The 13,844-nt window shown below is 37.9% G+C and overlaps 1 protein-coding gene across 3 annotated transcripts in view; it reads right to left on the reverse strand.

Moving 5' to 3' along the window:
* NCOA2 (nuclear receptor coactivator 2) overlaps positions 1-13,844 on the reverse strand; it is a 195,561-nt gene that overhangs the window by 45,944 nt on the left and 135,773 nt on the right. For all 3 annotated transcript variants that reach the window (XM_086740927.1, XM_086740926.1, XM_086740925.1), the window contains 5 exons: positions 8,894-8,997; positions 3,873-4,050; positions 2,236-2,421; positions 1,264-1,365; positions 1,013-1,153 (listed from right to left, as the gene is read on the reverse strand). In XM_086740927.1, coding sequence (XP_086597053.1) covers positions 1,013-1,153; positions 1,264-1,365; positions 2,236-2,421; positions 3,873-4,050; positions 8,894-8,997 — 711 coding nt within the window. The remainder of the gene's footprint in view (positions 1-1,012; positions 1,154-1,263; positions 1,366-2,235; positions 2,422-3,872; positions 4,051-8,893; positions 8,998-13,844) is intronic.

Consider the following 13,844-nt stretch of genomic DNA (forward strand, 5'->3'; position numbering starts at 1 on the left):
CAAAAGCTGTTATATGAAATATCACAGTATTTCTGTGCCCCTGCATTCCCAACATGAAAGCTGAAGGTTTCATGAAAGTTGAACAAATTAAAGAATATTTAACTAATGCCGCATGACTAAAGCTTAGCTTTTCTTTTTTTTTTTTTTTGTGTGTATTTGGTGGAATAATTTGAGAATCCAGTTACAATTTAGCTTCCAAGACAGTGAACCAGTTGTTTAATGACCATGGCAGCTATTTGTTACATGCCAGCTGTAAACCCTGTTCTACAAACGTGAACCCAAAGAATGATGCTCCTGCTCTGGATATGTTCCAATTATTCTGCACTGGTTTTGAAAGGACTTTCCTGTGGACTATAAAGGGTTATTTGTTTTAGTAATTTGGATCTTTGTTACTCGAATTAGCAGTATCAGGTTTTATGAAAATAAAAATCCCCAGCCAGTCACTACCACTCATGGGGAACCTTTTGCACTGCAGTACTCTCTTACATCTTACCTACCATAATCTTGACTGAGCAGATGTGCTTGTGGTGTATCCTATAACACTTATCAGCTAGATACATACAACAATGGAGGTTTCCAGACAGCATGCATCTTTGATAATTCACACTGAGTGTTTTTCACAGGAAATGCGACAGTAAAAGTCCATTTTTGTAGAGAACAGGAATACGAGTCAATGAACTGCAATCTGTAAGCTGAGGTTCTGAAGAATAATAGGTAGTGAATGTCTTGGTGGGCAACACGGAAGGGTCTTTCTAACGTAACTGCGACAAATTGAAGATTTAAAGCAACCTACAATATGGCACAGTTATAACAAGTAGACTAAAATAAACAGGGGGAAAAGTGCAAAACCTCTCTACAGAGAGCCATCAGTGCACTGGGCAAATCAGCTTGAAAAACAGGACTGTCGGTAGCTCTTCAATGTTCCATGTAAACACAACAAAGAGAACACAACCAACAGATACAAATGACAAACAGTTTAAATATAGAAAGTGCTAAAAATATGAAACCTAACCTTCCTGGTGATGCCTCTTGGCAAAAGATATTTCTCCCTCGTGCTGCGAATGGAACCTTTGAATGCACCTCCTCACCAAATCCTCCCAGCCAGGTTTCATAGCTGCTCGCATGGTACTTGTGTCCAGTGAAGTTATTTTGCCTGATATTAGACAAAACATTTGTTACAGCTATTTCCTCTTGGGGGGAGGTGGGGGGTGGGGGGTGGGCGGGGGAGAGAAGAAGACATGAAAACCTCCTATTTCACAATACCTTGTAGATCCTGGCGAGTAGTAAAGCTCTCTGATGAAGGAAGAAGTGGTCTTTCCTTCATTGGAGCTCTTCTTGCAACACAAATCAAGCAAGACTGTAAATCTTAAAGAAAAATGTTACTTCAGTAATTTGTATAGAGGGGGAAGATTTTGTTTCCACAAATAATTCAGAAGTATTTTTAAAATTTTCTTAAATCCTTTTGGACCCAAAGAATATTCTGTACCAGTAAAAGAACTACTGATTTTACACCATCATTATTTCCTACAACAATGAAGAAGATAGGAGAGGTGGGTTTGTTTTCATTTTTAGAAGAAAAATTATCAAGGACTCCACCACAGCTCATAATTATTGGCAAGTGTTTATGCACATACCTGTAGCAGCTCAACCACTCAGGAGACAAGTAATAAAAAATAATACACTGTATGCAGAGAGAGCACATTTCTTCAGCATTCACCATTCTGTACCTTCCAAGCCACATTTCTTAAACACGCCCCAAATGCTTGCTCCCCCTGGGAAAGCAGCTACATAAAAAGCCACTTTTACTTATTTGAATACTTAAAACACAATCTGAGGAAATTTACCTGCTGAAGTAGTAAATGGTAAAGGAAGTGGTGTACGACAATTGTCTTCAAATTCTAAGAATTCAAAAAATTGCTCATTGAAACTTTCCTCCCAGTCAGCTACATTATTCTTACAATTGCAGTGATATAAAACTAGGCTATCTCTTTAATGTAAACAGAGTTACTCTCAACTTCAATTATATTGGTTTAACAAATAGGTGCATGCGAGTGTATATGGTCATAATAACTTCCACAGTTAAATGAAAAAGAAAAAAACTTACAATTTTTCCATTTGTCAGGATTCAGAAGCCGCTTTATCAACTCTACCTCACTTTATCAACTGTACTGAAAGTGCTGTCCGACAACAGCATGGGAAGAGAAAATACTAACACCAACTGAAAGCAGTAATTACCTTCACCATCCTCCTTGAAGGAATTTGGTTGAGAAACAGCAAAGCACTGCATAGTTTCGTATTTCTGATGTGCTTCCTGGTTATCATGGCCTTCTTCAGAATCAGGAAGAGGTTTTACCAGCATCCGACAATTAAAGGTATGGCTATTACGCCTCGGAGTGTCACCAGACCAAGATCCCCCGTTCACTGAGCAAAGCAAAGATCATACAGTCAGATTAAATCTGGCAGGAGTCATTTCATTCATATCCACAGGAAATTAATCAAGGTGCTTTGCAAAATGGTCGGGAAACAAGCTCATTTAACAACAAAAACCTATTTCTGATATTAGAGCTCAAATCAGCACATAAAGAAGTAATTTTTAAAAATTCTCATATTTTAAGAGCATTGCTAATTTGTTCAGCTATCATGGTTTTTTCAAGTGACTCATAATGGCATATTAGAAAAGCAGGACAAAAGTCTAAATATTGGTGCATGTAAAAGTCATACAGCACAGTGAAAAGCCTGCTGGGTAGAACAAGTTAATTTACAAGCCTGAAAGAAATAAGGCCACATGTAGAATCTGTCCACTGAATTTAATAGTGATTAATACAAAAGAGACTGCAGCATTGCATAAAAATCTGTGCCCAAATTAGAAATAGAAAGAAAAGAAAATAATAGGTATTTATAAAAACAAGAAGCAATGTAATTGGGAATATATTGAAACACATTGCCTCAGCTACAATGGGAAAGACTGAAGGGATGAGAATAACCTGGATACAGTGGTGGATAAAACTAAAGTTTAACACAGTGCCTAAGACGGGTGAAAAAAAAAAAACAAAATCCTAAAATGCACAAACATAGGTACTGGACATCAGTCAAGAGTGAATTAATGTAACATCACATAAGAAAATAGCAGGGTCATCTCTAAAATACTCTTCATTTGCCCTCTTCAGTCATAAAATGCAATAAAGGCAGTAATTTATGGGGTTTAGCCATTAAAAGTGTTACGTTTTTGATTCTTCAGGGGTTTATAAATAAAGTCATAAAATGCTAAAGCGAATTGCATAATAGTTTTTGAACAGCTCTGAGTAAATGAGGTGCCCAGTATTGACTTTCTCTTTCTTTTCACCTCCTCCAAAAACCAATGGCATTAAAACCAATGACATTAAAACCAATACTAATATAAATGCAAAAAAATGCCTGCAGCTAACAAAAATAGTTTTTGAAATGTAAGGGTAAAATTGGTGAGACTAAAAACATTGAAATAAAAATTCAAGTCTAAGGAGTTTTCTGATTTTTTTTTAATATTCACCTTTCTGGGGTCATTCTTGGAATAACCAGCCTGGAGAGTGAACTAACAGAGAGTTCATATAGCTAATGCTGTCTCTTAGTGATTCACTCTGGAGATCCATTAAAAATATCAGTTACCATGAGTTACTAAGAGTAATTTTAACAAAGGAGAATCTGAAAAGAGCGGACGATGCTTCTGAGAATAATATTAATCATTCATATGGCCTATACATACATTAAAAATAAACAGAGTGTATATGATGAAACTGTAAGTAGTGGAAAGGCATTAACTTCAGTTACTGAAATGCTGATTTATTAAACCAAATTTAAATAAGTAATGGTATGATATGAGGAAAAGGTGTACATACCTAAAGATTTTGGCAGCAGGATTTTGACAAATTCATTGTGGTCCCCAACATGCAGGATGCTATATATGCTTGTGTTCATCAGCTCTTCTTGGTTATACCTTAGGTACTGTGTCACATTTTCAGAAACAAACACAACATTACCTTCTGGGTTCACTACAAAGAAGAACCCATCTAGGGCCTAAAGGGAAAAAAAAGGCAGAGAGAGAAAGAGAAACAAACACAACACAAATCAATCAGATTAATAAAAAGATATCCAGAAAATAAATATTTCCTTCAGAAGACATAGTTGAATCTTTCTGCACCCATCCCAGTTCTTACATTCTTGTCTGTAACAGCAAAGGACACATTTCAGATTGAGCATCTAATCTTACTTACATCAAATCAGTGTAAAAGCACAGAAAAGTACACCCCTTGCAAAATAACGAAACCACACATGAAAACAAACTACCACCACCCCACCCCAAACAAATGAACAAACAAACATACATAATGGAAGAGGTTGCTACCTATCTGCCTGCCTATGAAGCTGGAAACCCAGACCAGAAGCTGGTTCTGCTAAACCTAGAGCCTGTTCACTCTTCTGTGCAGCACAGGGAGCCTGATCCCAGGAAAGCATCCTAAGATGTGCTGACACAATGCAAGGAAAACACTGGCAGAAAGAAAGAGAAAGGCTCTGTCCACATCCTCAGCAATGCATCTTCACAGAAGAGAGGCCCCCTGCAGCCAGGAACACAAGGGATTAAAAGCAGAGACGGGCAAAGGGAGCTGAGTGCAGGTAGTGAGCAGCAAGGATAGTGCAGCTCCAGTCCCTGCTCCCAGGACTGCTTTCATTTTTTGTATTTGACACCAGTTTAATTCAGTCCACACATGATCCTGAGAACAGGAACCAGACTTTCACCTTTTCAACTCAGCTCCATGGTATTCCAAAGGACTTAAAAGTTTCTGCGAGGAAGTGTCTAAATTAGTCATTTCTGCTGATTGGTTTCCGCCCTTATCTCCTGTGACGGTGACAACCTAGCTGCAGCGTTCTTTCAAGATATCTGCTGTATGTTATCTGAAGCCTAAGCCAAATGCTACATCACGTCTACTTGACAAAGATAAAGTAAAAATTTGAACATCGGTAAGAACTTCTCACTCGAACTTTCTTTTCCTTAAGATGCAAGCATGATGGTGGGTGGTGGAAATATTTCAGAATACATCCTTCTAGCTTTATATCACAGCAGATAAAGGGGAATACCTTTAACCTTAGAGCACCAAAGCTTTTGGTCTAAGCATTCAATCAACAATTAACCCCTACAGACTTCTGTAGCTTTGCCTGATTTATTCACTTCTCTAAGGATTGGTGGGAAATCACTAGAACAGTTATTAATTATTGCATCTCCAGGGATAGAAACAAGTCAGAAAAACAGGCAACGCGTGATTCATTATGGGTTAATTAAAAGCGAGTGGATCCATACTAAACCTGAACTCGGGTCACTGAAAAACTGTCTAACAAGTGTATAGAGGCATGTGACATTTTTGATAGGACCAAACTTGTGTACTGTACAACTTGTGTGTTGATCTTCGCAGGCAGTTCTCAAGTACACAGGCTACAGGTATGTACTAAAAATATTGCACGCTACCAAGTAGTTAGCAAATCCAAAAGAGAAGGCTAAGGAGGAATCTTATTTCTGTGTTTGGCCACCTAGCAGAAGGCTAAAGAGAAGACAGAGCCAGGCTCTGTTCAGAGGTTCTCTGGGGAAGGACAAGATGCTATAAACATAGGATGCAACACAGGAAACTTCATGGAGATAAAAGAAAAAAAAATCACCATGAAGGTGGTCAGATATGGGAAGAGGTTGCCCAAAGAGGCTGTGAAATCTCCTCCTTGAGAGATATTCAAACCTCGGCTGGACTCGGACCTGAGCCACATGCTCTAGTTGGACCAGCTCATAGTAGGAGGTGGGACTACACAAGGTCCAGAGGTCCTTCCCAAATTAAGTTTGTTAATGAATCTGCTAAAGGGGAGGGATAGTGAAAGCACAATGCACAAGTAGAGCAGCTGAGCTAATGGTTGCCAAGTGGTTTGTTTGTTCTATTTTAAATTACAAAATAATAAAACCCACAAATAAATGCAGAAGTGTATACTTTTCTTGAGTGCTTCTAAATTAAGATAAACTAGGTCTTTTCTTCTCCTGTTAACTGTCACCAATTCTAATCTCTGACTGTTTTTCGTCATTGCCTTCTTTTTGTTTCTGATCATTCTTGGCTGCTCCCGTCAATTCACTTTCTTTGGACAGCTCCCTCCTGTCTGTTTGCTTTTGTAACATTCGTGACATTTTCCGGTTGACTCATATTTCGCTTAAGTAACAATGATTTGCAAGTTTTCATTAATTGAGACTGTAAAGAATTTTCTATCAGCATCTCTGTTAGGGATTAGTGTCTTAGACTGCATTTCACCCCTGCTTGAAGCCAATGTAAGCATGATCTCTTTGGTTTAGTCCTCTCTACACCATGACAGCTCCCTGTACTGTCTGAGGATATGAAAAGCCAGACTAGAGAACTGAGTTGGCTGAAAACTAAGGCAAGGGAAAAAAAATAGATGCTAGCCACATCAGTCCCCTGAACTAGCCCACCAACACAGGGTGTTTAGAGATGGCAGAAGGGTGTGGGTTTGGCTGAACCATTCTGCTTGGCAGCAGTTCACTCTTACATCAATTCAAAGGGATTGCAAAATGAAAGCCATAGCAGATGTTTATCAGAGTCCTAAAGAGAAAACTTTCAAAGGCAGAGACAGCAAGCAAGAGATTGTGAGAGTTACTGGCATCCCACAATAGTCTTCAGTTTTCCCTACTATTTCCTACTGCAGCAACTTCTTTGGCAAGCCAGCGCTCTGTGCTGTTTCCTCACAGCTACTTCTCGGGTTGACCACAGAAGAGGTCATCTGAATGTAGAGTAAAACAGGGCCTTATATGCCAGTCTCCCATTTCTTTCTGTTCTATTAATAAAATAATTTTGTAGATAAGCAGCAGTAGGCTTTTGAGCAAGCTAATGCACCCGCCACTTGAATCTTTTAGAAGCTTCCATTTTTGTAATAATTTCTTAACCCTGACCCAGATGTATGCCACCATAATAAACAACTTTTCTTCAGAGCTATTGGGACAATGGGGGAACAAATAATGGACAACATGCTGGAAGAGAAAGTAAGAGAACAGATATTATTTTAGATTATATACTGGAATGGAAAATACATTTGTGTTCTTTAAGCTGTTGTCAGCTCTTGACTATTTTTTCATCTTCTCTTCCTATTACTTTCTGCTTTAACCAAGAAATATGTTAAAATATTCCTCAGAGGCAGCTGCATGATGAATTTTACTCACTGTCTTCAGCTGGAAACACTCACTATTTTGAGGATTCTTCAGTTTTATTCTTTAATAAAAACAGACAATTACATTTTGAAACCAAATCAACTAATAAACTGTTCATCAGCATTGCCATTATTATTTGGCAATGGAAAAGGGTAGGCTTTTGAAGAGGTTGTATAAAGGGGTTCTGTAAAGATGAAATAACTTAATTGCATTTCCTTAAGGAGATAAAGACACAAAGAATCTGTAGCCTTTTTACAGCAAATATATAACAACTTTCAGTCCTTTTAAGATTCTTGGAGCAAAAGGACCACCGTTTATCAATTTAGTTCCACAATCTTTCATTGTTAATATGCAAGGGTTTTACTGCGAAGGAGAACGAAATTAAATGCAATAATGGAACAGACGGGTGTTTTTATATGTCATGTTTGCTGCAATAGCCAATCACGCAAGATAAGCCAGGAAAAAGAAAAAATCGTCTTATCCTTATTTTTCCTGTGATTAAAACAGGTCCTTACAATTAAATTAACAGGAAGTTAAAGATAAATTTTAACATAGTAATGTAAAAGATGGATGTTTAACCTTGTTTGATAGCAAAAAGAACAATATTTAATTCAGTGAGCAGAAATAATAAATATTATATTAAATCAATTAATTTGTTACCCCTGCCTTTCGAAGAAGAATGTTTTAACTCTAACCTGCCTAATCTCCCTTATGTGTGATTTTGGAACATTTATTTGTACACAGTACAGGAAAATTTGCTTTCATCTAACAAATAATGAAAAATAATGGAAATACATAAAACTTCCAACATGCATCTTGCTCCTGCAACATTCAGAAATGACAGTATAATTATGTTTCTGCCAAAGTTGGTTCCTTTAGCTTGATTCAGAGTTTGTATTTTTTTTTTAATCTAAAGTAACATTTATTCTTCCTTACAGATAAAGCCCACAGTCAGAACAGGAATAAACACTTTGCAAGTAAGCTTAAGTAGATAAAGCAGTAGTGCCACAGGACAGCAGTGTGTGACATTAGGATCCCAGATAACCCACCTACCCAACATTTTAATTAAGATATTTAGAAGCTTGGTTTTCACCATGTAGCCTTTTGGGATATCAAAATAACAGCTAAAATCTGACAGAAATCTTAACTGAACAAACTGAAACACATGTTTTGAAAAGCTCTCCCTGCTTACTATTCCAGAGGGAAGAGTCATGCTCTAAGTGCTGAAATGATAAACCATTAAAACAACATAGCAATGACGTGCAATTTTAGAGGAAGTATTATTCACGTGTTTACTACTGTATGGGTAAGTTAATGTTCAGGTACAACAGGTCTTCCAAATCTATCGTGGTTTAGAACAAGTAAAACATGTATGTGCAGACACCCAAGACTTACTACCAAGTGAAGCCCCTCACATTATTTGCATTACAAAGCAGCTGAATTATCTTTTTCTCTGTCTCTCCTCACCCCAACATAATGAGAGTTTCATCACAGAATCCAACAGAAATATGTTGCCTACATGTAAATGACAAAATCCTAAGTAGCTAGGATGGCTTGTCTCTCTTAACCATTCTTTTAAAGTCACCTCTGACCACACTTTTTTATTTTGTTACACCGCTCTTCATCCTAGGGGGAGCAGAACTGGCTTAAATAAAGGAATTTTGTGCTCTTCACCTCAAGCATCATTGGTCCAAGTGCATCCTTGTCGATCACACTCTGACCCGTAGATGATACATCCGCTTTTTGCACTTCATCTTCGTTAGCTGCTGCTGCTTTTTCTGCAATAAAGAAAACTATGTGTTAAATCACAGAGCCATGCTCTCAAAGTGATACACTAAGTGCCCTTAGAGTATTGATACTAGCTGTGAAACGGTTACAGTGCAACAATTCCGAAAATGAGATTAAATACTCTCCCATAATGATTCAACAGAAGCATAACTAGTGTATTTGCTTCTCAATTTTGAAGTTTTATGACACAAATGAAATAATTTCTGCTGTTTTTCTGCTAGACATTTTACTAAACTATCAAACATAACAACAGGCATAGTTGAGGGCAAACACAAGACAACACTGCACCTTGCCAGTCAAGGTGCAATGAGCAAAAACCAGGATGAAGGTGTAGTAAAAGCTTGATCTAAAAGAGCATGTGAAGCTCACAGCTGCACAACTTTTCCACCACCGCTATATTTAGAAGGAAAAACATAAGTCTGCAATCTACTGTTTCAGTACTGAGAAACAGCAGTCTCATTTTTCTGTTCCCATGCCTCCACCCACATTTTTACTATCACATAATTTTCGTACTGCCTTATTTACCAATATGGTATTAAAACTACATACAATTTTGAGTGCTGTATTTGAAAATTACCGGCAAGAAAAAAATATTTAAGGTTTCTGGAGCATAACAATATGTTATATACAGTATCACAGATCCCAACTCCAAATGTAACAGATATTCATACATACTGGAACTTTCAAATCAAGAGGGTTTATAATTCCTATCAAGGATTGGACTTTATAATTTTTTCTATTCCAAGAATGATATTGGTGTTTAAAAGAGAAGAAATAAAAGTAATAAAAACACTATACAAAAGATATCTTCTACATTATAAGGTAATGAAGTGAGTAATTTTTTGTTGCTAGCTCTATACTCCAAACTTTCTTGTATTATTTTCAAGCAATTATGTAAAAGCTAGGGTTATATTGCAACCTAGAATACTAAAAATAATAAAAAATGTTTTATTTTTAGTATTATGCAATAAGTTATTTTAATAAACATGAAAGCACACTGAAATTATAACAAGAATTTAAGCCTTAACAACAGTAAACCAGCAGAAGATTCATTGTAGGAATTACTGAAAGTACCACGTGCAGATGGAGCAAAGGGCCTTTGGAAAATCATGTTTAGTGAAAATTAAAGCATCAGTCATACAAATTGAAATGTATCCAAATGTACAGTATTTTCCACTATCTGTAGATCTGCAATACCTCAGCCAAAGTTCCTCTGAACTCTTTCCTTGGCAGAGGTTACAAGGTCAGCATGAATATATGCTGCTTAGCCATACAGCAAAGGACCTGCTTCTGAGAACCCCTGGGTGTTCTCCCACCAGCCATCACCTGCTGGCAATACGGCTTGGGTCACTTGGGCTGTCTCACCCTAGATTTCTACGGTTTCTTGCTTTCATGAAAAAACAGTCATGAGAATCTTAGCTATCTTACAGTATGTTCATACACATTATAGCACCATTGTGAAGAATGATGAAACAAAATTGTTCTGAAGACAGACTGTTGCAACTAATGGAATAATTTTAAATCACTTTGATTAGCATAATCTGATAAAAATAAATACATTAGAAATAACTAGTAAACCTTCCTCTGTCACTTAAACTCACTAGGATACAAAATTAGTATTTCTGGCTTGGACTGAGGACTGCAGCAGGATTTTCTGGTTTTTTTTTCTTCTTTTCTATTCTTTCTTCTTCTTTTGGCAAAAAGCAAATATTAGGTGTAACAGAAAAAAGCTGAACAGTCCTTCCTGTACTACAATATAGCAGAGTGTGATTATACAATACTGAAAACATGTTGTAAAAATTGTGAAAGAATTCTAAAAGATTCTAAAAATAGGGCTGAGCTTTTAATAAAGTCAGTGATGATATTTGTGTCCCATCTGTTCCTGGTAGCATAATGTGATCCCTGTTTTCACACTGCAAAATATTATAATGGCTACGGATACCAGCTTCCTGCTTTCATCCCCTCACGGCTTCAGCCATCGATAGCACCTTGAGCACCGGAGAACATCGAATCATTCTCTATGCTCTAGAAATGGAGGGGCTGCAGATATATTCCAGTGACAGTGTGCAAGCACATTCATGACACAGTGTTTCCTCATTTCACTGATTTACAGAGACTACTTTTACTGATTATTTTTCACATAATACAAAACATTTGTTGAAGATTTTTTTCACTATTACAACCACAAAGTTCATACAAACCACCAATAACATATCTATAAAAGCAACTGTTCTCTTTTATGCACACAGGTGAGGTTTTATACAAAGAAAAGGGAGAAAGTTTTTAATTACTATAATGGTAATCAAGAGAAAAGCTGCAGTATCAGGTCAGACCAAGGATCTCTCAAGCCTCACATCCAGCCCCTGACAGCGGCGGCTTTCCCCTCTGGGTCCCCATTTCTCCATTTCAACTCATTTATCCCTCACCGCTTCCATTCCATCATCAGCTGTTCCTCACAACCGTTTGACCTCTCGGTTTTCTTCTCCCTTCGACACCCTTTTCTACAGAGGGCCCAATATCTTTGTGGGATCAACAAACACAGTGCTTGCTCAAGGAAAAAGTGTAATGAATACAGAAAACATGAAAATGCTCTTTTAGACACACAAGTTGCCTACCTGCCTCTCCCAGTGATGGTGACAATGTACACTACACTACTCATGGCATTTGGTTGGGCATTCTGAAAAACTTTATAAATCACAAGTGCTTGAAAATGATGGACTTCATAATTGGATCTGTAGCTTAATTGCATAAGAAGTTAAGTGGTCAGAGAGATTAGAAGAGGCCACACATTCAGGCCACAGGTCCCTATACATTTATTTAAGTGGCACTTTATAGGAAACCATGGCCTCAGACAGCCTCTGAGTAAGACCAACAGTAACTTATGTCTACGTTACAAACTGCAGCTACTGGTAATGTTCAGCTATGCAATAAATTATGCAATTTTGACTGAACTACAAAGCCCCTCATGAAGACTCTATCAGCACACACAGGAAAAGTCAGTGCAAACTCTGTCAGCAGTGTTGTCCTGACAGCCAAGCATGGGAAATGTCTTGAAATGCAAATCTTTTCTTCAGCAATACAGCACGTGGGGCTAATTAAGAACAAAAATTTGTGGCAGGAAGGTTGGAAAAACCCAGCAACTGATACAAGAATTTCTAGTGCAGACAACACTTATGCATTTATCACGAGTTGGTATTTTTTGTTTTTCTTAACAGTTACAGTTTCCGGCATTAAGCAGTCACGCAAAAATGTAAAGTTTACTTTTCCTTTTTTTACTTCTATCTTTTTTAGGTTCACTGGGGGCCCTACAAAGAAATCAGAAGCACATAGAGTTTATTATTTCTACACAAGATTAATGATTTTTAAATGTTAGGGGTTAGGAAAATAGCTGCAGAGGCCCAACCTTGCAAAGCCTCTCAGAAGCCTTTTTGCCAGCCCCACGGGAATTGCTGGTATTACCCTGTGACTAACCACAGCCGCTAGATTTTTCCACTGCGGCCAGTAACATCGAGAGCAGGAGCTGGTTTCCCTGATCTCACACCTTCCGGCGACGCTGCCTCCTAGAACAGCGATGCCCCTGTTCCAATGTAAAAGGCTGGGAAAGCGTTACCAGGCTTGCTGGGGCACGGCAGCTAAGGCAGAGCAGAGGTTTAGTATGGAAAGAGAAATATAGCCTTGTGCTGGTGGAGGAAGCGAGCAGGGTGGAAAGGGGCTTCCCACGGCTTTACCTCCACATGGGGGATTCTCCGTTGGAGAGGGAGCATTCAATTAGAAACCAGTCCCATCCTTATAAATACGGCTACCAGGGATCACGCATATTTTATCTAAATTGCAGCGGAACAAACTTCACGCACATGAAATAATTATTAGCTCCACTCAATTAAGAGTTTAGCCTAGAGAGTGAAAAAAATTAAAATAAAATAGAAGCACTCCTGAGAGAGATACTGCAAAGAATATATACACCCAATTATGTTGCATTTCAGTGATATGTGTAATTTAGACTTTAAACTGTGGATATGTTTACAATTGTATATGCAGAATATGCTAAAATACATATTAGTATTTTCAATTGGGCATCTTCCTAGTGATCATAAACTGTATTTACTTTTCTATGTTAATAAACAGAAGAAAGAAGGGGAAAAAAGCCCTCACAAATATTTTCTGACAAATTTATCAGTGGGAAAGCCTCAAGCTTTATTTGAAGCTCATTCCAGATTCTGAAAGCAAACCTTTGTGAAATCACATCAGTTTAACAGAAATTCCTAAGTCAGAGAAACAGAAGCCAAAAGCAATAGTTCGAAGTCTCCTGCTGTGTTTTAACTTAGGAAGCCTTCCTGGTTTTCCATCCTCCCAACTCAAGCTATGTCGGTTCTCTCTGGATTTCTGACAGTGCTACTGACGGGCATCGCCTTCTCTTGGTTGTGTTTCAAACCCTCCCTTCCTACAGGTGGGCAGGCAGGACCAGCTGAACCACCCAAAAAGCTCTCTTTGTCTGTATTCAAGCTCTTATGGAAACCAGCTACAGAAATAGCCTGTTGCTCTCTGCAAAACCAAAACGCGTTTTTGAAGTAAAGAACAAAATCGTAGCCTCTGCAGGGACTACAAAAAGATGAAATGTAGTCTGAAAGCGAAAATTTGCATCTACACACATTTAGTTTATTTTTTGGAGGAAAAATACTTCAGGTTCTTCATAGAACAAAAGGAGTAAAAAAGAGACGCTGGTGAAATGCTGGACAGGACAGCACCTGTGCTCTACAAACTGCTGAGGAAAAAGGCCAAGAGAAAAAAAAACTGTAATGGGCAGAATCAAATTTATTATCCAATACTGCTTAAAACA

Source organism: Chlamydotis macqueenii, chromosome 2 (genome assembly GCF_036417535.1).
Source record: "Chlamydotis macqueenii isolate bChlMac1 chromosome 2, bChlMac1.mat, whole genome shotgun sequence".
Lineage (NCBI taxonomy): Eukaryota > Metazoa > Chordata > Aves > Otidiformes > Otididae > Chlamydotis > Chlamydotis macqueenii.